Source organism: Staurois parvus, unplaced genomic scaffold, assembly GCF_062004578.1.
Source record: "Staurois parvus isolate SC_StPar_1 unplaced genomic scaffold, SC_StPar_1.0 ptg001432l, whole genome shotgun sequence".
Lineage (NCBI taxonomy): Eukaryota > Metazoa > Chordata > Amphibia > Anura > Ranidae > Staurois > Staurois parvus.
Genome location: NW_028319228.1, coordinates 8,362,550 through 8,390,201, shown reverse-complemented (window position 1 = coordinate 8,390,201; position 27,652 = coordinate 8,362,550). Strand labels below are relative to the sequence as shown.

General features: G+C 41.5%; 1 protein-coding gene across 1 annotated transcript in view; it reads right to left on the bottom strand.

Moving 5' to 3' along the window:
- Positions 1-615: 615 nt before the first annotated feature.
- Positions 616-27,652, bottom strand: part of LOC149436044 (spindle assembly abnormal protein 6 homolog) — a 136,542-nt gene continuing 109,505 nt past the window's right edge. Inside the window, exons 14-16 of the mRNA XM_089662093.1 lie at positions 7,506-7,603; positions 2,432-2,511; positions 616-2,311 (exon numbers count right to left, since the gene is read on the bottom strand). Of these exons, the coding sequence (XP_089518219.1) occupies positions 2,220-2,311; positions 2,432-2,511; positions 7,506-7,603 (270 nt within the window). The 3' untranslated portion in view covers positions 616-2,219. The remainder of the gene's footprint in view (positions 2,312-2,431; positions 2,512-7,505; positions 7,604-27,652) is intronic.

The following is a 27,652-nucleotide window of genomic DNA, read 5'->3' as shown; positions in this document are numbered from 1 at the left end:
GCTGCACTGATGGGCACTGATAGGTGGCACTGGTGGGCATTGACAGGCATCACTGGTGGGCATTGAAAGGCAGTACTCATATATGACACTGATAAGCAGCACTGACAGGTGGCACTGATTGGCAGCACTCAAAGGCAGTTCAGATGGGCACTGATATGTGGCATTGATAGGCACTGATGTGCACTGACAGGTGGCATTGATGGGGTTACACTGATCATCAGTGCCTTGATGATCAGTGTAGATGACCCCTATAAGGAATGTCGATTACAGGCTCTCCTCACCTCACGAGCTGTCACGCTGACAGCTCGTGAGGAGAGAAATGCTGATAACCGGAACTTCCTTATTTAAATGCGATCAGCTGTGATTGGATACAGCTGATCACATGACAGAGCCGAAGTCATCAGCTCTTTCCACTGATCGGTGATCCACTGTGTCCCAGGGACACAGCGCACCACCGATCACCGTGGCGAGCCCCCGGGGGCGCGCACGCGCAGTTAAGGTGGGAGGACGTCATAGGACGTCCTTTCAGAACGAGAGAACCACCTTGTGCCCGTCATTTCCTTATATGGCGGGAGGGATGTGGTCAAAGAATAAGGCAGTGAGGCTCAAACACAAAAAAAAAGGCAAAAGCCAAAAATGTATTTAATGCAGATCACACAGACAATGCTGATTTTGAGAAGTCATCCTCTTTCCTTCAGGCTATATTCTAATACTACACAGTGGAGTTAATTTACTAAAACTGGAGAATGCAAAATCTTGTGCAGCTCTGCATAGAAACCAATCAGCTTCTAGTTTTATTGTCAAAGCTTAATTGAACAAGCTGAAGTTAGAAGCTGATTGGCTACCATGCACAGCTTCACCAGATTTTTCACTCTCCAGTTTTAGCAAATCAACCCTACCATGTGTTTATAAAAACAAGGCCACCCCTAAACACGGACTCCTACACTAATCAAGTTGTTTTTTTTGCCATTGTTTACATAATAATCCCTCCATATTATCATATTAATACTGAAGGTAAGACAACATTGTAATTAAAGAAAAAAAAAAAAGGAGAACACTTCTTTAGAAAGAGGTGACCAAATTATATGAAACATGAGTTTTCAAGGAAAACAATCCATATCTAAATCAAAATATATAAATACTTTATTATATTACAGACATTAAATACATACTTTAAATGCAGAAAGTGTATTTCTATACTGAAATGTGTAACACACTGCGTAAACATTAAAATACAGTCTAACTTCATAAGACATGTACTTCTCAAGATTTAAAAAAAAAAAAAAAAAATAGGCTAAAGCACCAGAAAATGAAGGCATCAAAAAGGTTTTATATATTACATTCTCCCCCAAAAAAAAAGCAATATTCATTGCAGGTCATCCACAGAAAAAGCTAAATGTTTAACACATATTAAATAGAAGATCAGTTTAAACCATGAATACACTTGCGAGGATACAATTTATTCTCATAGGTAAAGATCAGTTTACTAATACTGACACAAAAACGATTTTTTTTTTCAAAAGCAGCAAATTAAACAAGATTATGATTAGGACCGAAACGGACAAAGCGTGTGCACATAGCATAATACAGATTATAAAGAATTGTTTCTTTTTGTGTTATGCTATCTTGGATGGGCTATACCATACAATACTTGTTTGCCAGCAGTACAATTCAGTTAGACACATGCATTTTACCAGTATAATGAGCAGCTAGATCAAATGAATGGCATGCATTTTACCAGTATGACTGGTTAGATAGACCAACATATTAAAATCATAGTTCCTTTTGGATTAAAATAACCATGAATTCAGTTCAAATGTATTTTACAAATATTACAGACAGAAAAAAACAAAAAAACAAAAAACACACAACACTCAAGACACAACACATCTATTCGAAAGCACAAAAATATAGGGGTGAATAATTCTTGTGCGTTTAGGCTAAATAGTCAGAACGTACATATATTTTTCAATTATTTACAATTATGAAGATTTTAGCACCAAGTATTACTCCCATAAATTCACCTTCAGCTGGTAAGTCCGTTTTGGGATCTTGTCTTAAAGAGATGTGTCTCTCAGGCACTATACAAATTAATACATTTCTACTGTTTTATTTGGATACAGCTTAATTTGGCAGTTTAAACTGACCATACTCCTACCCAAAGTGAAGTGTTGTTATGTGCAGTATTTGGTCAATGATTTATTCTGTACAATATCTGTTTAAGAAGCAGGAAGTCTTGATTGCTGTCCTGGAAAGTAAGCTGACAGTATTGGTGAACTCCCAGACTTGGTTAAGGTCGGCCTAACTGATGCTGGAAAAAGACAAAAAAAAAATGTCTTTCATATTTAATTAGAATAAAATTAAAGAACAGATATACTTTTTTTTGTTTTTTTCTGCGAAGCCCATCTTTATGCCTACACGTTAAGCTTACCGGGGTTTGCATTTTTTTGTGATATAGTAGGTACACTTCCATTTCTTTTCAGGTACTTCATATCTAAACCAGCAGTGTCACTGTAAAAAATTGAAAAGAACAAAACAAAGCATTTCAATTTAGAAGTATGAACAAAATGCAATACCACCAATGTATCTGGCTTGCTTTTGCCAACATTTGCAAATTAAGGTATCCAGAAATTAGAAAAAATACTTTCTTAAAGCAGGACTAAACCCTTCTATCCTTTAGAACAGAAGACAGAACAATCTTAGCTTCTCATTGGATCTGCTAGGACATCGGCAATTTGAGGGGTTAATGTTTGGTTGAGAGCCAACATAAGCACAATGACTGTTATTACCAGAGGCATGCTTTGAATGTAACCTTTTAGAAAAATCATTAAATCGGTGGGTTAAAATCTAATTTAAATTAGGAATGGTAAAAAGTCATGCAGCGATGGGTTGACCACCAGCTAATGCAAAAAGGCATAATGCTGTGCCTTTACTGTCAATTTTTAAATCAGTGCAACAGGGATATCTGGCCATATTTTAGAACTTATGTTCAGAGCACCTAATTTCAAAGCATGATAAAAATTTTATATTGCACCACTAAAATGCTAGTGGCCACTGCTTGCAGAAGCCATTGAGTCAAAACAGTGCAACCAACCCCCTAGAGCACAAATGAGAGAGACTAATGGATATTGAAGGCAAAACAGTTTCTGCTGTACTCGCTTTTGCAAACCCATAATGTTCTGGGACACCAGTGGTATAGCTGTACCTTGTATTAAATATTTTTTGTGCAACTAAGAGTCTCTATATAAAATCAGCAGTTTACAAACTTGTAAACTATTCGTTCCCTTTAAATCATAGCTTTGCTCATATATATATATATATATATATATATATATATATATATATATATATATATATAAAATTTTAGTAGAGACCCTAGAGAAGAAAATGGCGGTTGTTGCAATTTTTACATGGTATTTGCACTGCGTTTTTTTTTTCAAACTACATTTTTGGGAAAAAATACAAATACACTTTCATGAATTTTAATGCAACATTAAATAGGCCAACAGTTACATACATAAAACAATTGCAGCGCTAATTGTACATATAACATGAACATCCTAGAAATTAATAATAATTATACACAGACGATAGCAAAGTCCATGTAGGATTCCCATATATAAAAACTCTGAGTAGCAAATGTTGTCAATTAGATCGGTGCACTACAATTAATATTCATTGCAGTCATACTCCGTGGCGCAGGGAACAGGAAAGAGCTCTCTGAATTTTAAATTGGGGAAGCATCTTTGATTGCTCTGGAAGTGATGTTTATTGAAGACTGGTTGCAGTATCAGCTGGATATATTACACTGCTTATGCTGGTGACCCTTTGGGCAGTCAGACCTTCTGATAAGAGGCCAATTTATTTGGGTGGAAGGTGACCTTCTTTCTGGACTGAAATTCTCTTTCTTATGCACCAGATACCAAACATGTCACACTTTAAAATTGAGCACGCTCGTGGAATGGCAACAAACTACAATCCTTATAAAATCTCCATAGATGACGCTTTAAACATTTTTCCAGGTTACCAGTTTAGAGTTACAGAGGTCTAGCACCAGAATTATTGCTCTTGCTAGATCGTTCACGGCAATACCTCATGTGTGGTGTGAACACGGTTTACATATGCATGCGTGACCTATGTATGCGTTCGCTTCTGCATGCGAGCACAGAGGCACAGGGTGCTTAAACCGTTTTTATTTTTTTCATTTTTACAATGTCCCTTTCATTTTTTTTTCTTTTTTGAAATAAGGCATGACAGATACTCTTTATGGAGACATCTGGGGTCGGTAAAGCTCCAGATCTCTCCTCTACCCTGGAAAGTATGAGTAAAAAAAAAAAAAAAAGGCAGTGTTTACATCTGATCTAACCGGAAGTGACATAATGACGTTTCTTCCAGTCTCCTAGACCATAGAGCTGGCCAGGGACCTTTTGGTCCCCGGCCAGCTCTATGATAACCTAGTGGCACCAGCAAATCGGATACCAGGCTCCCCAATCGCATAGCAAGAAGTGACAGCGGGAGAAAGCTTATCCTCCTGCCACCTGTAAAAGCAATCCAGCGGCTAATTAGCTGTTAGGATTGCTTTCAGATGTAAGAGCATTGCCAGCTGAAAAAAAAAAAAAAATATAGCATACAGCTGCAGCCATAACCCTGGTATAACCACTTGAAGCCAATTACGTATATGTAAGTAATTTGGTGGCATGTGGTTAAGGATAGATACCAGGCATTGCCTGCTATTATGCTATAATAATATCGTTAGCCATTTTGCCCTTTATGGTTGTACTTTCACTGGACAAAGGGATGGCAGTTATTGGGGCTTAGAAACAAGTAGCATCTCTTTAGTAACAGGTCTCTGCTACCAAAAGTTAAATACGTTTTATAAAGGCACATAGAGAAAGGTTTCTGTCCAAGGTAATAGCAGGTAGTCTATGATATCTAGTCCATGGATGGTCTTTTTACTTTGAACAGTTAAAATGAGAGAAGTTTAACTTTAAAATGAAACTGTGGCCAGGCTATTGACATTCAACTGTTTACATATTCCTAATAGCAGTAAATTATTAGGTCCTCACCAACCTCTGTAGCTGCAGGCACTGTGTCACTGTAAACTATGGAAAGTAACAAAACAAGGCATTTGATTTTAGAAATTTATATTAAAAAATCAACCTCGGGCTAGACTGTATTTGGTCTCAGACTGCTGCACTTTGGAAACCCTGAATACTAGCTTTTAAGACAAACAAAAAAAGTGTTCTGTCTCTTTAAAAATATTTGTGCCATTCAAACTAGTACATGACCCATAATATAAACAATTCTCAACATAAGTGATTGTGCAACATCTAAGCAAAAGAATAATATTGCAATATACAAACTACCCCATATATTGTGCAAAAGGCAAATATATGCAAATTAAGTTATGTCCAAAATAAAGTACATACAACCCACTGAAAATATTAGGTGAAAAATACATAATTATAAATACCCTTCAATATGACAAATGAATGTGCAATTCATTACCGTATTTTTCGCCGTATAAGACGCACTTTTTCTTCCCCAAAACTGGGGGGGAAATGTCAGTGCGTCTTATAAGGCGAATATGGAGCGTCCGGTCTTTCCACCGCGGCCGTGTCAAAATACCGGGCCAGCCGCTCAGCTCTGCAGCGGGACCTTACCTGTTCCTCTATCCAGTGGCGTGCTGTCTTCCCGGCTTCTGTAGTGTGGGCACTGGGCATGACAGCTGGGTGCCCAGTGCACATGCGCGAGAAGCGGTGCGCTTTGTGAATGGTAATGCGGTACCTGGGACACATGACAGATCCCAGAAGCCGCCGGACCAATCACAAAGCGCAAGTGCTTCTCGCTCATGCGCAGTGGGCACCCGGCTGTCATGCCGAGCGCCATTACAGAAGCCAGGAAGACAGCGCGCGGCTGGATCGAGGAACAGGTAAGATCGGGTACCTGTCAAATTCAGGTACCCGCTCCCCACCTCCCCAAAGGTCAGCAGTCATCTGTGCTGTCCGCAGTCTCTGGTCATCCCTGTGCTGTCCGCAGTCTCTGGTCATCCCTGTGCTGTCCGCAGTCTCTGGTCATCCCTGTGCTGTCCGCAGTCTCTGGTCATCCCTGTGCTGTCCGCAGTCTCTGGTCATCTCCTGTACTGTGTCTGCAGTCCATTAGTTCAGAATTTTTTTTTTCCTGTTTCCTGCCTCTAAAACCTAGGTGCGTCTTATGGGCAGGTGCATCTTATACGGCAAAAAATACGGTAGTTATCTCAGTAACTTCATAAATCATAATACAGTTCATTCTGATATTGTAAAGTCCATCCAAGTACTCATTAGCAAGTGCCAGGTTCTCGAATACATAAAAAGTGCTCCAGTGCTTGTGCATGTTTTCACCAGAAAGCAAAGCCTCTTAACAGATCAAAATGATCTCAGGTGAAACAGAGGTCAATAGTGCTTTATAAAAGCCAAAGAATAAAAGAGCCAATGCTCACATCGCCAGACCTCTCCGTCACCGAGTGACTCCACAGGGCTAGCTCTCCTCTGCTAAAACTCCTCGGCAATGATGTATATTAGATGCAAAAAAGGAGAAGTCTCCTATCCAATATGCACGTTTTATGAAAAGGTTATAAAAACGTACAAACTTTAAGACTCCTCAAGCAGTATGTATATAAATCATGGAACGGCCACAGGACACCCCGGAATTCCCATGTGCGATGGCGTCACTGTAACTCCGCTCGACGCATTTCCCCATAACAGGAGTCCTCTGGGATTGGAGATTCATTTGCTTTTTGCACAATATATGGGGTAGTTTTTATATACTGCAATAGTATTGTTATTTTTTGCACACCATAGCTTTAGTTGTTGCACAGTCACTTTATTATGCTGAGAGCTGTTTATATTATGGGTCACATACTAGTTTGAGTGGTGTGAATATTTTTAAAGAGACAGTGCACTTTGTTTCTATTTGATTTTATAAGTACAGACAAAATGCATCACCATCATTATATCTGGAGTACATACACAGTCATGTGCAGATTAAGGTATGCCGAGATTAGTAAATCTTCCTAAAGTTAAACTAAACCCTCTTATCCTTTACAACCAAAGAAAGCACCATCTTAGCTTCTCTTTGGGTCTGCAGTTTCTGTGGCGCTTTCCATGTGATCAGCCACAATACTAGCCATTTGAGGTGGTGAAGTTTGTTAGAGAGCTGAGACCCTGACCTCTAACTGCAGATACTGTGACGTAATTCATTCTAAAAGTTAACAATTAAAAAACCCTCACGCTTTCTTCTGATAGCTTGTTGTGCTCCCCTTCCTAACAGTGACTTGGCAGCCTTCCAATTTCTAATCCAGCAATCAACTTTACTGCACCTTTTGTGAGATTTAAAAGTGAACTGGTATAGAATACAGCTAGAGGTTGGTCAGGACTTGATTTAAAAAGTTTATTTACTGCTTGTTAAAAATATTTCAATAATTCACTATACAATGTCTGGCTTAGTATAAATTAAAATTTGTGTACCTTGAGGTAGGAGGCAAAATAGGCGTTGATGTTGTAGGTACAGGCCTGGGCTCAGGAGCTGGACTAATATCAACAGGGGTATTTAGATTGAACCGTACCTGTAAAAAGGAAAAATATCAACTTTTAGAAGTGATGAATATGAATAAGTTAAATATAAACCTAAATCTCAGTATATAAACAAAACAAAAAAAAAAACAAACAAAACAAAAAAAAAAAAAAGAACAAAAAAGTTAGACAAAACAAAACTGCATTCTTATAACTAGTGCAGGAAATGTAAAAAGGAAACTTTCTTTTTTTTTTAAAAACTAAAAAAAGTGCCCAAAGTCATGGAAAAATTGTGGAGTAGTAGAATAATTGTAGGGTGCATGCCTGTGGGCCAAGTCTTGATGAACCTGAGGTCATAGCTGGTACATTCATTCGCAAAGCTGGAGTACTGCTGGTGTAAAATTTGGAAGCTAAAGAAAGGCCAACTTGATTAAAGATTGTTGACGCAAAGTGAGGATCATTAGCAGTAGAAAATGGTGGCTAGGAAAAAAGAAAAACATTACTTGAGGACATACCATTCTAATAAGACTTTCATAATGGGGGAATAAATACTTTCAGAAAAGTACTAAGAAAATTTCCTAACCAACTTAATTCTGCTTTTTTTTAGACTTTATATTATATTACAATACCAACTTTATTTTAGTGTGATCATCACAGTTGCGATCATGCTTTAATACATTTTTAAAAGCCCCTTTCCTTCTAGAACAGTAAAATCTGGTTTTTGAGAGTATTTATAAGGAGCAAAGGAGGACACCACCTTCCATGCTCTCACAGCATTTCTCAAGCCCCAATGTGAGCCTGTGAATTTCTCATGAAAGGCAAAGCAACAGGTAAACCTTAATGTGGTTGTAAACACCTATATAAACCTAGTGACCTGACTGGCCTCAGGTGATACAGAGATGAAACAATCCTCTTACATAGGTTGTACCTGTCTGTCTATCTGCAGTCTTCTCTTCTCTACATTCGTTCAAAGTGCTGAATTTTAAAAGCTTGTCTGAGAGATCAGAAAAAGGGGCGGGGAGCTAAAGTTACACTCTGCAGAGCTAAGTGAGGAGAGCTCTGAGAGCTGACTGGAGGGAAGACATACACCCCCCTACACACAGCTCTCAGGAACAGAGCTGAAGCGGTCAATCAGCTGGAGATCCCTAATCTGTCACCATTTTTCTCTGTGTCAGAAGTGATTTATGTTGATAGAGGAACAAAGCAGAAGGCACAAATGACACTTCGTGCTCTCAAATGAGACAAGTACACATTATAGAGGGACATGCTTTGTTCATATTTCACGTCTGTGGTTTACAACCGCTTTAAATGCTGGTATCCAACAGCTGCAATTCCTCTTTACCAACCCTTCCCACCATCATTGTGTTCTGCTGGGAGAAGAAGCCTTTTCTAAGCCACAAGAAGCTGACATATGACTTAGGACATGTGATGGCACTAGATGCTTAAGCAGCCAGTTTCCAAGCACTAGCTTTAAGTGCGAGGGGTCATGAGTCACATGTTCCTCTGTACCGAAATATACCAGGTATGGAAGCCTATGTGATGACAGTCTTCCCATACTTGCATCTCCAATTCTGTATCATCAACTCCATACCTGATGCATACACCACAGCTGAACGTTTCCACCAGTTATGTAAAAAAGAAACCTTTTTGGATATACACTCTTAATACATTAGCCCCTGGGGGGATAAAGAAATTGAGGTCCACACTGTCTTATGACCATTTTTGATTTATCAGCATTTTAAATTTTATTCAATCTTATTGTAGAACTCTACATTATTAATATTTATTCTATTTTCCCATTTATGCTATTATACTGACATTTGCATTTTCTTTTTTTATATATATAGCTTTTATGGATTATATATATTTTTATTTTGTCCAGTCACCTGGTCCCTATTTATATCATATTCACATGTGTATCCCTTTTCCTACTTAAGTTTAACGCAACACCACATATGACACTACATCTCTGCGGTCCATTTTAAAGTATTTGAAACTATCACAATGGTCTCTTACATATCTTCTGTTATTTATACACATATAACTGTTGCATTGCATTTTTTGCTTTATTGTTGTATTTCAACCAGTGGTCAATTTGTTCCATCTATCTGTTTTTGTACTGCGGTGCTCCAATCTCATCCGCCGATCCACACTGCTAATCCGACTTCCAGTACACTGCTGTCAATCTTCCACTAACAGCCCGTCCAGTCCGGCCCTCCTCCTTTAAGAGAGTGACTTCTCCCACATCCAATCAGGTCTGAGGAAGCAGTTGCTCCGAAAACACGTCACCTGACTGCTCCTCGCCTCCCCATTGGATGCCCGCCGGGTCCATACTTACTAGTGTTCTACGGTTTCCAGAGACCCTGACCACTGACAGCTGACTGCTCCATCCCCATCGATCCAGAAGGACCAGGACCCAAACTGACACTGCTGGCCCCCCACTGGTTATGCCAAGGATTGTTTTAACATGACTTTTAACACTCGTTCCTTGTGTAGTTACATGCTTTTTAATAAAGGATTTAACCCTCTACACTTAGATTGGTGCCCCCTTGTGTCCATTTTTATCAGAATGCTAGATGCACTTGTGTAATATAAGCACAACTATGTGTTCTCAGGACACCATATTAGAATTTAAAAAAGAAACAGACTACAATGTGTGTAATTATAACATTCTCATACTGTGTTATAATATCATAATATCATTACCAAGTATTTACTTTTTGGTGCATGCAGCTTTGGTTTTATCAAGGCTACTGCATTCCTACGTTCTTTTCTTTTTCAATGTAGCAGTAAGACACTCTTGGATCGGATTGTTTATATCACTCTAAACACAGAATTTATAGAGATGGTAGAGATGGCGTTGGAATGATGCAAAGAGGTCCTTTGTGAAATAGGATATTCCCATCTGGATATTTCTTTCCTAAATTGAATTTGGTGATAATGGTGAAAATGAGCATCTGGCCTTTGTAATTTTAGGTCCATATGGTGAGTGAGCCGCTCTAAGGGCCAGTTCACACTACATTCATTTCAGTGTGCTTTATGTCTGCTTCCAAAATGCACACAAGGTAGGTTATATGGTTGTCAATGTTATAGGTCACATCAGTGCTTGCAGTTCCAGTGCGTTTCAGCTGCAGAGAAGAAAAAACAAAAAAAAACAAAAAAAAAGTAGAACAGGCTGCATTTTTTCTGCACAGAACTACACTACAAAAAACACACTGAATTGCACCAAAAATGCACTGGAAGGCACATGTCCCTATTTACAATGAAGAAAAAGAGGGAAAAAATGAACCGAAGCACAAAAAAAGAAAAAAAAGAGCACGTGCAGAAACGCATCTGAACTATTCCTATAGTGTGAACCGGCCCTAAGGGTAGCAGTGGAGCTACCTGGAGAACATGTATTATAGATTTCATTACACATGCTGTAGAGAATTTACCTGGTTCTAGGTGGCAAATCCATTTCCAAAGGCATGAAAAACACTTCTGCAACATTCTATATTATTCTTATCACATTGTTTCACAGCCTGCAACGTAGGTTAGACGGCTTACCTATCAAGCTCTGACCCCACTGAAATGGATAATTTAGTTAGTAAATAAAATAAATATTTATAAATTGTTTTTCCCCAACCTGCTTTTTTTGGTGTCATGTTCTGTACAGCTAAATGAGCTTCCCATAAGAAGTAATCTTATACAGCTATACAGTAGTCCCTTATTTTAAAGTATAGCCTGGTTGGATTTTGCCTACTTTACAATGTTTCCACTATTGCAGCAAATTTGTCACATGCCCCCATGAAAGTGCTGCATTTTGGATACTCTATTCTGGATCCTGCAGCAAGGAAAAATGTTTGTGAGGGGGTTGGGCAGCTGTGTTTGCAATAATTGTACCTGACTGTACTGTGCAGGAAGTATCATTATCAATTGTAGGTAGATTTGAAATCTGTTTGTCCTAACAAAGGGTTAAAGGTTTAGGGACAGATTCTTATACTGTATGATAATGAGGATAGGTTTGGGACAGACTCACACTTACATTGTTCAAAAAGCATTGCAGTCATCAATGCGTTGTCCTGCGGAACATCTAAATGGTAGAGATTGTTTTAAAAAATGATTTAGGTATGCTGCGTGAATGGATAAGGATGGTATAAAGTGAGCGCTCCTAACCAAGCAGCTAGCACTAGAGGTAATCACAGTGTACCCGTAAACAGCAGAATAATAATAACAAAGTGCAGCGCTGAGAAATTTGTATAAATAGTAAAAAGTCCGTAGTTATCAACTACATATAAAAATATAGTCCCAAGAACAAGCTGATGAAGACCAGGAAGCAATGGAAAGAGTGCGCACTCACCGGACGCGCATGGAAAATGCGCATGAATGAATAACTCCTGGAATCCTAGAGTAGATGGAGAGGGTGAATTCCAATATATAGGATCAGTCAGCCTGGGAAGATATATCAGAGATCCGGAGGTCCCCTTAAGGTTGGTGTGATTTTCAGCCAGACTCCAACAGCTCCGTCCCTCTGGTGGTGATAGGTGAGTACTACAGGGACCCTGCAAATGGATTTAGCTCCCAATGGGAACCAAGAAACAGGTGCCCATAGTGTAGTATTTTATAGTAAGTTTATTAAATGTAACTCAAAATGACAGGCAGGGTAGTAAGGCTGTGTACAGTACATATAGGAAAGCAGAGTACGCAGCAATGGTACTAACCCTGAGTTAAAATGGCCGCGGGGCTGTCTCGTGGCTCCGGGCAGAAGATGACGTCATGCTCTGTCGGTTCCTCCTTGAGGAACCGACAGAGCATGACGTCATCTTCTGCCCGGAGCCACGAGACAGCCCCGCGGCCATTTTAACTCAGGGTTAGTACCATTGCTGCGTACTCTGCTTTCCTATATGTACTGTACACAGCCTTACTACCCTGCCTGTCATTTTGAGTTACATTTAATAAACTTACTATAAAATACTACACTATGGGCACCTGTTTCTTGGTTCCCATTGGGAGCTAAATCCATTTGCAGGGTCCCTGTAGTACTCACCTATCACCACCAGAGGGACGGAGCTGTTGGAGTCTGGCTGAAAATCACACCAACCTTAAGGGGACCTCCGGATCTCTGATATATCTTCCCAGGCTGACTGATCCTATATATTGGAATTCACCCTCTCCATCTACTCTAGGATTCCAGGAGTTATTCATTCATGCGCATTTTCCATGCGCGTCCGGTGAGTGCGCACTCTTTCCATTGCTTCCTGGTCTTCATCAGCTTGTTCTTGGGACTATATTTTTATATGTAGTTGATAACTACGGACTTTTTACTATTTATACAAATTTCTCAGCGCTGCACTTTGTTATTATTATTATGCTGCGTGAATGGCAACACAAACATAGTGGGTTTTTCTCAAATTTGACTGCAAAAGTGAAAATATGCTTTAGGATGGAAAGCCTCTAACTCTGACGGAAGAAAGAGGTTGACATGTATTTCATGTTCCAAAATTTGCTATGAAGGTTGAAAAACAGAGCTAGTGACTGGGTAGGCCATGGAAGGCATGACCCAACTCTAGCATTCAAAAAACCCCTCTTGTAAAGAACATGTAAGCATGTACAAAAATGCAGCCTTTAAAACACTTGAATACTAGCCTGTAATATCCCTTCATTATCTGGCCATTCTCTAGTTTTTAGTGCAATACCCAAATTAATGTTATATATTTTAAAGACACAGAGCTTTTACAGGTGTTTAAAAACATCGCGAAAAACTAAATTTTGCTATCTATGGTATATTTTGAAAATTGATCAATCCTGATGTACTGCCTGCCTAATTTATTGCGGTCCTAAAATGCCAGAACATTACAAATGACCACTTTTTGAAATGTAGATACTCCCAAGGTATTTAGTAAGAGGCATGCTGATCAGCAGATCATGGGTGCAATGTCATGCTGTTACAGACTGTCAGTGTAGCCGTCTACCTCTAATACAAGCAGGCAGTTACTGAATGACAGGAAGCTCAATGGGCTACAAGTGCACTCAAGAGTTCATTGAGATCTACAAGCGGTCAGATTCAAAGGCTGCCAATACTTGTAAACATTCATTCACAGAACTATGCGAATGAATGATGGGGTTGTGTGGGCTGAGACCCGCACAGCTGAGCTCTTTTCAAATTGTGACAGCGGGTGCGGGGAAAAGATCCCCAACCTGCTGTCACAGGTGTGGGAGGAGGGGATTAGGGGGAGAGTTTCAGGACCAGAAACATGTTACATGTTCCACCCTCAAAAGGGGTGGAACGTGTAACATGTTCCAAAAGGTAAGCTACTCCTTTAACCACTTGCCCTCCTGAGAATTTACCCCCATTCCTGACCAGGCCATTTTTTGCGTTCTGGCGCTGCGTTATTTTAACTGACAATTACGTGATCACCCAAATGAAATTTATGGCCTTTTTCCCCACGAATTTAGCTTTCTTTCGGTGGTATTTGATCACCTGTGCGTTTATTTTTTGTGATATAAAACAAAAAAAAAAGACCAATAATTTTGAGGGAAAAAAAACTATTTTTGACTATTTGCTACTATACATGTCTAGTAAAAAAAAAAAACAAAAAAAAATAAATCTAAATTTCTTCATAAATTTACACCAAAATGTATTCTGCTACGTCTGCTAAAAAAAAAAAATCCCAATACATGTAGATTAATTGGTTTATGCAAAAGTTATAGAGTTTACAAAATGGCGGTATATACCGTATTTTTCGCTCTATAAGACTCACTTTTATCCCCCCAAAAATGGGGGGAAAATGTCAATGCATCTTATGGAGCGAATATGGAGCATGCAGCCACTCAGCTCTTCTCTACAGCAGGACCTTACCTGTTCCTCGGTCCAGCGCTGTACAGTCTTCCCGCGCCGGCATCTTTAGTTTGGGCACCCGTCTGACAGCCGGGTGCCCACTGCGCATGCGCGAGAAGCGCTGCGCTTTGTGACAGGTCCCAGAAGACGCTGGGCCAGTCATGTGTCCCAGAAGACGCCAGGCCATTCACAAAAGCGCAGCGCTTCTCTCACATGCTCAGTGGGCACCCGGCTGTGCCCACACTAAAGGGAGGACAACTCCACGGAAGTGGGAGCGGGTACCTGTCAAATTCAGGTGCCCGCTCACCCTCCCTTCCCAAAGGTCTGCAGTCTCTTGGGCATCTCCTGGACCGTGTCCGCAGTCTCTTGGGCGTCTCCTGGACCGTGTCCGCAGTCTCTTGGGCGTCTCCTGGACCGTGTCCGCAGTCTCTTGGGCGTCTCCTGGACCGTGTCCGCAGTCTCTTGGGCGTCTCCTGGACCGTGTCCGCAGTCTCTTGGGCGTCTCCTGGACCGTGTCCGCAGTCTCTTGGGCGTCTCCTGGACCGTGTCCGCAGTCTCTTGGGCGTCTCCTGGACCGTGTCCGCAGTCTCTTGGGCGTCTCCTGGACCGTGTCCGCAGTCTCTTGGGCGTCTCCTGGACCGTGTCCGCAGTCTCTTGGGCGTCTCCTGGACCGTGACCGCAGTCTCTTGGTCGTCTCCTGGACCGTGTCCGCAGTCTCTGGATCGTCTCCTGTACCGTGTCCGCAGTCTCTGGATCGTCTCCTGTACCGTGTCCGCAGTCTCTGGATTGTCTCCTGTACCGTGTCCGCAGTCTCTGGATCGTCTCCTGTACCGTGTCCGCAGTCTCTGGATCATCTCCTGTACCGTGTCCGCAGTCTCTGGATCATCTCCTGTACCGTGTCCGCAGTCTCTGGATCATCTCCTGTACCGTGTCCGCAGTCTCTGGATCATCTCCTGTACCGTGTCCGCAGTCTCTGGTCATCCCCTGTACTGTGTCCGCAGTCTCTGGTCATCCCCTGTACTGTGTCCGCAGTCTCTGGTCATCCCCTGTACTGTGTCCGCAGTCTCTGGTCATCCCCTGTACTGTGTCCACAGTCTCTGGTCATCTCCTGTACTGTGTCCGCAGTCTCTGGTCATCTCCTGTACTATGTCCGCAGTCTTTGGTCATCTCCTGTACTATGTCCGCAGTCCATTAGTTCAGAATATTTTTTTTCTTGTTTTTCTCCTCTAAAACCTAGGCACATCTAATGGTCAGGTGCGTCTTATGGAGCGAAAAATACGGTATACTGGGAGGTTTCTCTTACATTTTTACTAGTAATGGTGGCGATCAGCGACTTATAACGGGACTGCAGCAGACATTCTGACACTGGGGGGGACCTGACTTGGTGTCACTGACATCCCCAGTGACACAAAAAAAAAAAAAAAAGAAAACCACTGACACTATACGAATGGCACTGGGCAGAAAGGACTTAACATGAGGGTTGATCAAAGGTTTAACTACTTGCCAACCGCAGAAAGCTGAATGACGGCTACACTGCGGCCAGCAAGTTCTGGGAGGGCGTCATATGACATCCTCCCAGAACGCGCTCTCCTGCACGCCCCCCGCGATCTCCATGATCACTGTGTCCTACAGACACAGCTGATCACGTGATGTGGTAAAAGGCCAATCACAGCGGCCTTTTACCACGTGATCAGCCGTGTCCAATGACACGCTGATCACCAGGAAATGCAATTGCCGGTTCTCGGCTGCACTTTCCTCACGCTGTCAGAGCGCGAGGAAAATACTGCCGAGAACTGGCAGTTGTCAGAGCAGGGATCGGCACCGATCATCAGGCACTATTCCTCCCACTGATACCAATGACTGGACACTATTCCTCTCGCTGATACCAATGATGGGGCACTATTCCTCACACTGACACCAATGATGGGGCACTATTCCTCCCAATGACACCAATGATGGGGCATGATTCTTCCCACCGACACCAATGATGGGGCACTATTCCTCCCCCCACTGACACCAACGATGGGGCACTATTCCTCCCACTGACACCAACGACGAGGCACTATTCCTCCCACTGGCACCAATGACGAGGCACTGTTCCTCCCACTGATACCAATGACGAGGCACTGTTCCTCCCACTGATACCAATGACGTACTATTCCTCCCACTGACACCAATGATGGGACACTATTCCTCCCACTGACACCAATGATGGGACACTATTCCTCCCACTGACACCAATGATGGGACACTATTCCTCCCACTGACACCAATGATGGGACACTATTCCTCCCACTGACACCAATGATGGGACACGATTCCTCCCACTGACACCAATGATGGGGCACGATTCCTCCCAATGACACCAATGATGGAGCACGATTCCTCCCACTGACACCAATGATGGAGCACGATTCCTCCCACTGACACCAATGATGGGGCACTATTCCTCCCACTGACACCAATGATGGGACACTATTCCTCCCACTGACACCAATGATGGGGCACTATTCCTCCCACTGACACCAGTGATGGGGCACTATTCCTCCCACTGACACCAGTGATGGGGCACTATTCCTCCCACTGACACCAGTGATGGGGCACTATTCCTCCCACTGAAACCAGTGATGGGGCACTATTCCTCCCACTGACACCAATGATGTGGCACTATTCCTCCCACTGACACCAATGGTGGAGCACTATTCCTCCCACCGACACCAATGATGGGACACTATTCTTCCCACTGACACCAATGATGGGACACTATTTCGCTACATAAGACACACTTGGGGGGAAATGTCTGTGCGTCTTATAGAGCGGCCGGCCCAGTATTCCCACTGCCGTTGTATGTCCGCAGTCTCTGAACAAATGCGGACACAGTACAGGAGATGACCATAGTTTTTTTTTTTAAAACTATAGTCCGGCCCTACAACGGTCTGAGGGACAGTGAACTGGCCCCCTGTTTAAAAAGTTTGAGGACCCCTGCCCTAAGCTATCTGCTGAGAGGCATACTGAGTCCATGGAAGATTTTTTTTTTTTTACAAGTTTCTGGAAAATACTTTTTTTTTTTTTTTAACACACAAAGTTGTCATTTAAGGTATATATATTTTTCGCACAAGCCATGGATATATGTGAAATTACACCCGAAAATACATTCTGCTACTTCTACCGAGTATGGGGATACCACATGTATGACTTTTTGGGAACCTAGCTACATACAGAAGCCTGAAATCCAATGACCACTTTGAAAGCCCGAAGGTGCATAACTTCTTCATTGCCGATCAGTTTTGGATGCCCTGAAATTCCAGGATAGCACCAAACCCCCCAAATGGAATTTAAAAGGAGGCATGGCGAGTATTTTTCAGATCTAATTTTTTCTCACAAGGTTTTGAAATATAAAAAAAGAAAAGAAAAAATGGTTTTCTTTTTTCTTCTTCATTTTTCAAAAACTTGTGGCAAACGAGATCTGCAAAATACTCACCATGCTTATCATCAAATTCCTTGGGGTGTCTACTTTACAAAAAAGGGTCATTTGGGGGGGGTTTGGCACTATCCAGGCATTTCAGGGCCTCCGAAACGGATAGGTAGTTGGGAAGTGTAATGAGGAAATAAAGCCCTTTAAAAGTCTGAAGGTGCTTATTGGATTTTGGGGTCCTGTACTTCGCTAGACTGCCAAAATGTCTCACATGTGGTACCCCCCATACTCGGAAGAGGTAGCAGACTGTATTTTGGGGAGTAATTCCACATCTATAAGCACTAGAGGGGTCCAGGAGATCCCCTCAAAGATAGAAGTTTAAAAGAACCAACAGCGGTGTAAATAAAACCAACATCTTTATTGAGTTTCACAAAATGGTAATAGACCTCTTTGTAATAAATAGGGACATATATCCCCATAGTGGATGTGACTGGTCGTGTATGGCTCTATTATTTATATTGGGCCCTCCTTTGAGCCCCCTGTCAATTATTGGCTATTCATGTGTTGCTTATATTATGTGGGCCTTGCCCTGGTTGGGGAGTTATTTTTTCAGAGCCTTGCTATTTGCCCTAGTGGCTGAATAGGGGTGTTCCCACTGTATGAGACTCTGGATATAATTGACTCATGAGTATTGCTCATATAAGACGGAGGATAGTTGTACTATGTCTAAACTCATTGTGTGTGGCCTGGGTCATTTTAAAGTGATAACATTATCATATTTATTTTAATGTGAATAGAGGATATTTTTGGCCTAATAGGTCTATTACCATTTTGTGAAACTCAATAAAGCTGTTGGTTTTATTTACACCGCTGTTGGTTCTCTTTTATACTTCTATCTTTGACTGGATCTCCTGGACCCCCTAGTGTTTATTGCTGTGTCTGTTTTTGAGGACCCCACCATAATTAATAAGGTGAGCCAGTGATGACCATAGTAACCCATTTCTTGGCTCCCTATTTAGGGAAAGGTAAATAAATTGATTTATTTTATTGATTATTCCATTAATTCCACATATACCCATGGCATGTGTGAGCAATAAATCATTTAAGTGACAATGTTGTGTAAAAAAAAAATAATTTATTTTGTCATTTTCGAAAAACTTGTGGTAAAAAAATTAATTCTTCCATTGATTCAACATGCCTCTCAGCAAACAATTCAGGGTGTCTACTTTGCAAAAAGGTGTAGTTTTGGGGGGTGGGGGCATTTTATGCCCAGCATTAGAAGTTTATGCCACACATCACTCACTCTTCTAACCACCTGAAGATCAAGCCTTTTCTGTCACTTTGTTCACATGAAAAAAATGTGTATTTTTTGCTAAGAAATTAATTTAAACCCCCAAACATTCTATATTTTTTTTAAAGCAAACACCCTAGTAAATAATATGGTGGGTGCTGCAATTTTTTATGTCATAGTACTCGTGCAGCGATTTTTCAAATGAAATTTAAAAAAAAAAAAAAAATTTTGTTTTACTTTTAATGCACGAAAACACAATATATAGGCCAATTTGGTAAAATATAAAAGATAATGGTATGCTGAGTAAATAGATATCAAACATGACATGCTTTAAAACTGCACATGCCCCATGCAATGACGGCAACCTGCATACGTTTTTAATATCAATAAGCAACGTTTTAAAAGCCTTTGAAAGCTACCATTTTAGATTTACAGAGGAGGTCTAGTGCTAGAATTACTGCCCTTGATCTGACGTTCACATCGATGACTCACATGCATGGTGCAACCGCCGTTTACATACCGGTACAGAGTCAACACTCGTGCACGCAGGTGTGCGCGTGCAGGGGGGTGGGGGGACAAGAGTGCTCTTTTTTTTTTACGTTATTTTGATTTTTTACATTATTTTTAGATTGTCCCTTTCATTTTTTTTTTATCACTTTTAATGCTTTCACAGGGAATACAAATATCCCCTATAACTTCAATGGGCATTGTCATATATTCTTTTTCAGACTCTAGATATCTCCTCTGCCCTTACAATATCTAATCAAACCAAAATCGGTGTGATCAGATGCTTTCCCAATTTACAAATAGCGCTGTTTATATATCCTGCGAAACTGAAGTGATGAAATGCTTGTAGCTTCCGATTTCTTAGACTATAGAGATGATTGGCACCATTGTAGTTTCCAATCAGCTCTATGGTCAGCTGGCAGAAACACCGGCTGCATTCTCAGGTTCCTCCGATGGCACGGGACTGCCCGAGAAGGCCGTGGAAAGCAATTGGGGAGGGGGGCATAATCTCCTACTGCTTGTAAAAGCAATCCTGTAGCTAATTAGGCACTAGGATTGCTTTTACTTGAAAGCCGATCGCTGGCTGAAAAAAAGCGATACGATACCAGGATGATGCCTGCAGCTGTAGGCATCATCCTGGTATAACCAAAGTCCAGTGATGTATCAGTAAGTCACTGATCCTTGTTGGGTATATATGCTATTTTTTTTTGTATGCAGCCTGTGGGCTGAAAGAAAAAAAAGAAGAAATCTCTGCCACAAAAAGTGTGTGGTATTCCCACCATTAGAATTTGCATCCACCCACTTCTAATGGTGGGCACACATTAGGTCACACTTTGCCACATGCGTCAGTTCCAAGATTGTACAAATGTCCAAATAGTGGCATGCTTGAATAAAAATTGTCCACGTATAAGTGGTACCGCATATGGAAAAAGGATGACACCAAGTCCCAAACTATCTTGCCACTACTCCCCATGTAGTCTGGGCATCCGGGGGGGGGGGGGGGCTCCACGTGACTCTTTTCCCTCGTAAATCCAAAACTTATATGTGTAGCCTGTTGCCCTCTCACAGATCTTATACATCTTGACCCCATATCTGGCATGCTTGCTGGGGAGAAATTGTTTGAATGCAAGGCGGCCAGAAAAATTGAGGGACTCATCAACACAGATTTTTTGCAGGGGAGTATAAACATCTGCAAATCTTTGGTTAAGGTGATTTACGAGGGGCTGAATTTTGTGGAGCCGGTCAAATTCAGGGTCACCCCGAGGACAACAGAGTGTATTGTCATTGAAATGCATAAAACACATACTTTCATATCTATGCCTGGCCATGGTAGCAGAGAACACGGGTATATGATGAATTGGGTCTGTGGACCAATACAACTGCAATTAATTTGTTTTTTATTAATGCCCATGTTGAGGGTTGGGAACCCCCCCAAAAATGTAAATTCGGAAAACATAATGGGTTTCCATGTGAATGGTCTGCCAAGGTTTGAATTTGGGTTGGCGGCAATAAATTGTTGTGCATATAAATTGCTTTGATCCACAATCAATGCATACAGATATTCCATGAAAAACAGCTCCAAAAAAATCAAGGGGAGTAGTTAAATTTGCTATTTCCACCTGAATTCCGGGTTGGGCAGTGAATGGAGGAAGTACGGGTGCTGCAGAATTTGTGGGCTGCTAATTGGGATTTGCAAGCACATCTGGAAGGATGCTAGGGGCTCTATGGGCCTGTGTGCAAATTCTTGGTGGTTGCGGGACAATACTTGTGCTCGCCACCGTACCAGCTTGTACTGCACTTATGGGAAAGACCAGGATGTACTAGGCCGCTGGTGTTCACCAAAAGGTAACACATCACTAGTACTGGCACTCTGCTGCATATGAGAGTCATCAAAATTTACCAATAAGTGCTAACAGAGATTAGGCCTGATTCTGCGAACACTGCGGTATTGTGTGCAATGTATCAAGTGAGAGAGTCACCTACTGACACTGCACCTAATGGGGGAGAAGGGGGGGGTAAGCGTAGGGGCTAAACGCAGGTGCTGGGGCTGATTCTGGTAACGCTGTGTTTTTGGGGACACTACGTATACTACTGTGAACACTGGTATAGTGATGATCTGATCAAAGATATTGATCCGTTCAGACACTATACTAGCAATAGAGGTTTATTGTGTATGAGCGTGCTCCTGGCAATAAAGGAGTTAAATGTGATTACTGGTGTACCTACAGTCAATCTGACACTATACAGGAGTGGCGTGAAAACCACGGGAGTGCAAATCATGTTTATATATGTGATTTTGCGCACCAGTGCCACCTGTAGCAGTATTTCTGCTATAGGGCGGTCAGGAAGCAGTTACAGAAACAGTTTGTGTTACGGCACTGCGTTAATTTAACTGACAATTGCGCGGTCATGCAGCGCTGCTCCAAAATGCAATTTACATCATTTTTTTCCCCCCCAAATTGAGCTTTCGGTGGCATTTGATCGCCTGTGCTTTTATGTTTTGCGCTATAGAAAAAAAAAAAAAAAAAAAAAGACCAACAATTTTGAGAAAAAAAAAACAATATTTTGGACTTTTTGCTATAAAACATGTCCATTAAAAAAATTTTAAAATCAAATTTCGTCATGTATTCTGCGACAGGTCTTTGCAAAAAAAAAAAAAAATCTCAATATGTGTAAATTAATTGGCTTACGTGAAAGTTATGGCGTCTACAAATGGCGGTATGGATACTGGCATTTTTGTTTTTATATTAATAATGGAGGCGATCAACAACTTATAGCGGGACTGCGGCAGACATTCTGACACTGGGGTGGAACTGACTTAGGGTCACTGACATCAACAGGGACACAAATACAGTGAAAAGTGCAAAAAAAAAAAAAAAAACAACAAAACACTGACACTGTACTAATGGCACAGGGGAGGAAGGGGTTAACATTAGGCTGAGCTCAGCACTCCTCCCTGTCAGCGTTTGCCGGTAATCGTCGGGCTCCGGCAGGTAACCACCGGCCGGGAACCAGTGAGTGACACCCACGGCCACGATTGCCGGTGTGGGTAGGGTGGGCGCGCACCCCCTACAGGAAATGAAAAATCACGTATATATACACACACACACACACACACACACACACACACACAATTTTGCACAGTGGTGCCGACCTGCCACAGTGCATGAACTGTGGCTGGTCGGCAAGTGGTTAATTAGGCACTGAATTCTTCATCCACTGTGGGGGTTGCATGCTTGTTTACACCAGGTGCAGTGACTGTCATTTATCTTCACCTGATAAATGCCAGTCACCACAAGGGCCTATAAAAAACAGTTTTTCTGTGCTCCCCATGAAGCCCAAAACAAAGGCATGATATAAAAATGCAGATGATTTGCTGTATTTTTATTTATTCCAGGTATTTCTATAGCACCGTCAATTTTATGCAGCGCTTTACATATGTATTGTACATTCACATCAGCCCTAACCCTCAAGGGGCATACAAATCTAAGGTCCCTAACTTACATTCATACATACACAAACTAGGGCCAATTTAGAAAGGATCCAATTAACCTACCAGCATGTCTTTGGAGTGCGGAAGGAAACCGGACTACGGAAAGGAGAGGAAACCCAAGCAGGCACAGGGAGAACATGCAAACGCCAGGCAGGTGGTGCCATGGCTGGGATTTGAACCAATGACCCTAGTGCTGCCAGTCAGAAGTACTAATCATTTAGCCCATTTTGTGCTGCCCATTTTTTTACCCCACAGTGCATTGGGTGGCACCACAGCACAACACTCTACATTGCAGAAACCTTGGATAGGGTGTACACTTTTTACACTCTCAAAGTTGAGAGTCCCTCACCAAAAGGTATACAGCAAATAGCCTACACAAGAAAACAATGTGGCTGGTGTGAATGAACCTTTAGTGTTAAAGCTGTACTCTGGCCTTACCTTTTTTTCTACGCTAGTAGTAGGTCATCCGCTCTGTTAAAAATGGATTACTCTCAATGTCCTGCAAACTCCACAATATACCATTTTAAAACTGCAGCAACTATCTTTAGCACACCTTTCCTGTTTGAATGGCTTCAATCATAATCAATCCCCTGTCCTCCTGATCCATACTTTTGCTGAGCTGCCTCTCAGTTTTTGGCTTTCTCTGCTATAATTTCTCTGTCATGTGGGGTCATATGCATTAAGGCTGGTGTCAGTCACTGTACTGCTATTCCTAAGAATTATTTTAAAAGGAACACACCCCTGGCATACTCCTCCATGCTGGGAATTGGGTGCTGATCAATTGCTAGATTATAGTCTATTAGAGTGTAAGCAAGCAACTGATTAGCAGATTACAGAGCTAAAGTTTGCAGCACTTAGTGGCCAGCCAGGAGGGGCACATACATCTAAAAAGGGATGCCATAGAAGTGTTCTCTCTTGTAACCTAAGGGGTTCTTGAAAGAAGATCTGAGACAAGGTGCTGTGACATCTACAGGAGCCTGTCAGTCCCTCCCTATCTTCTCAACCTTACTGTGGTAAGTCTAGCAGAAAGAGCAAAAGCAGCTTTCACTGCTTGCAGCCTGATCTGTCATTAGGCAAAATAAGGAATTCTTATATATTTTCAACCCTTTGAATGAACCCTACATTTGGTTCATTTTAAAATGGAAGATCAGTGCTCAAGACATGCAAAATACATTCAATATTTGACTAGACTGCTTTCCCTTTAAACAGATTAGTTAGATAAATCTTTAAAGGGCAACTTCACTTTCAGGAGAAAAAAACTAGCAAAAAAAAAAATGGCATATAGAATTGATACAAAGCCATTCTGTAATTGAATGTTATTAAAAATTACCTTTCCCATCTTTGGCATTGTAATTTTCTGTAAAATTCAATACAATATGGCAACCTGGAAGCCTTCTGTACACCACTGGTGTGCACAACTTCCCTACAAGTGTCATTTTCTGCTAGTATGATTAGCTCACCGATTTTCCCACAAGTCTCCACTAATTTTCCAAGAACTCTGCACGAAGATTCAAATCAAATTTCTGGCATCATTTAATTTTCATTTTTGGTTATGATACTCCCAAAGGGTTATATACTATTGATGTAGACACTGCAGCTTTCCTCATTAGAGCACTGCAACTGCATCAGCCAATTATAAAAGTCACTCACATTCAGATTCACTCTGCTCACAACAGCCATTTCTTCAGAGCAAAAATAGGTAGGTATCTGAACAAAGTTTGTTAAAATCCTTGGAATGTACATAGATTACCTAGAGGGGATTGTTTCTCTCAACAAAAGCAGAATTACTTTTTAACACATGTAGACATAGAATACACTCCTTTATTATTAGTTTTCAGAGCTTATATTTGTTTTTGTTACAGCTAAGAAAAATATTTGCCAGGAATGTAATTAAAACATTTATTCTTTTAAGGGAAAAAAAATACTCCAAAATGATGCTGAGCAGGTAAAAATACACTGTGTGCTATGCATACCTCTACTGTATTTTTTATCAGAAATGCAACAGATGGTCCTGAAGAGACAAGAACCATTTATACAGTAGTTCAACCCACACTTTCACCATCACACTTCATAGCAAAGCGCTTCACAGTTTTCTTTTTTTATAGAACCCAAGGGAAACGTTTTCCACTTCAGAACACCTGTCCATATCATCTTAAGAATTTTTTTTCCCCCGAATATTACCAGCAAATTTAGTTTACCACCATCTGTTGCACACCTCAGAAGCTTAACAGTATGCGTGAGTACTGTGCGCCAAGGAGATGTTTAAAAACAAGTATTGCTTTAACTGGATTGGTTTAAAAAGTAAAAATAGAATTTACCAATATAGGAATATTTTGTACTGTATATCAAAAATAATTTACAGTGTTAGGCATCAGAGACAAAAACAAGTCAGAATCATTTTTTAAAATAATATACTGGAAACTATAAAAACAAAAACCTGTAATGCACCACCAATCATCACTGAGCTAAAATTGTACAAAACTGTTCAAATTTCCTCGTCTGAAGAAGAGGTAGAAACCTGTGGAACTAGTGCCTTTTATAAATCTTTACAAAACAGGTGTATTGTGAGAGGCAGCCTAGTGATGCCAACCAACAATTCAATCAGTCAATTACTGGAGGTTTTAGGAATCAGAAAAACATAGTGCAGTCTTGCGGTTTAGGGAAAGTTATTCACCTGCATTCTTTCCCTGTCAGAGCAAACAAGTCAGCCTTACAGCGGGTTATATGGCCTAGCGCACTCCTCCTGTGACCGTTATGTTTGGATCACCATTACTGATAACTGGGTATTTGTACTATCCTGGCATTTTAGGGCTTCAAAATATGACACAGGCTATCAGTACGTCAGGACTGATCAATTTTCTATAAAAAAAAAAAAATTTAGACAATCACATTGGCTGATTTGGAAAGAATTTATTTGCAAATCATGGTGGAAAATAAGTATTTGGTCACCTACAAACAAGCAAGATTTCTGGCTCTCACAGACCTGTACCTTCTTCTTTAAGAGGCTCCTCTGTCCTGCATTCATTACCTGTATCAATAGCACCTGTTTGAACTTGTTATCAGTATAAAAGACACCTGTCCACAACCTCAAACAGTCACACTCCAAACTCCACTATGGTGAAGACCAAAGAGCTGTCGAAGGACACCAGAAACAAAATTGTAGACCTGCACCAGGCTGGGAAGACTGAATCTGCAATAGGCAAGCAGCTTGGTGTGAACAAGTCAACAGTGGCAGCAATAATTAGAAAATGGAAGACATACAAGACCACTGATAATCTCCCTCGATCTGGGGCTCCACACAAGATCTCACCCCGTGGGTTCAAAATGATCACAAGAACGGTGAGCAAAAATCCCAGGACCACACGGGGGGACTTAGTGAATGACCTCCAGAGAGTTGGGACCAACGTAACAAAGGCTACCATCAGTAACACACTATGCCGCCAGGTACTCAGATCCTGCAGTGCCAGACGTGTCCCCCTGCTTAAGTCAGTACATGTCCGGGCCCGTCTGAAGTTTGCTAGAGAGCATTTGGATGATACAGAATAGGATTGGGAGAATGTCATATGGTCAGATGAAACCAAAATAGAACTGTTTGGTAGAAACACAACTCGTCATGTTTGGAGGAGAGAGAATGCCGAGTTGCACCCAAAGAACACCATACCTACTGTGAAGCATGGGGGTGGCAACATCATGCTTTGGGGCGGTTTCTCCGCAAAGGGACCAGGACGACTGATCCATGTACAGGACAGAATGAATGGGGCCATGTATTGTGAGATTTTGAGTGCAAACCTCCTTCCATTAGCAAGGGCATTGAAGATGAAACGTGACTGGGTCTTCCAACATGACAATGATTCCACACACACCGCCCGGGCAACGAAGTAGTGGCTTCGTAAGAAACATTTCAAGGTCCTGGAGTGGCCTAGCCTGTCTCCAGATCTCAACCCCATAGAAAACCTTTGGAGGAAGTTGAAAGTCCGTGTTGCCCAGAGACAGCCCCAAAACATCACTGCTCTAGAGGAGATCTGCATGGAGGAATGGGCCAACATACCAGCAACAGTGTGTTTTTTTTCACAACACGAAGTGCATGTCAGTCCTGATTTTTAAATGCGATTGTTGGCTTTTTTTCTCTCTTTCTTCACTATAGCTCACAGAAATAGCGGTCACTTTCCCTGGAGTTAAAAGAAATGGTTTCTTTTAAGAAACTAAAAGGAAACATTGTTTCTTTTAACGTGGGGAAATAAACTAAAAAGGAAACTTTCTTTTAGCTGGGGGGAAGTGATAGCTGAATCTCTGAGCCATAGTGAAGAAAAAAAAAAAAAAGCGGTAATTACATTTAAAAACCGGCACCATAATAAATAAAATGGCGTGGGGGTCCCCCCTCCCATCCCTACCAAGCCCTTCAAGTCTGGTGTGGATTTTGAGGGGAAGTTCCATGCCAAAATAAAAAAAATAAAATAAAAATAAAAATGGCGCGGGGTCCCCCCAAAATCCATACCAGACCTTTATCAGAGCATGCAGCCCGGCAGGTCAGAAAAGGGGGCGGAAGGACAAGCGAGCGCCCCCCCCTTCTGAACCATAC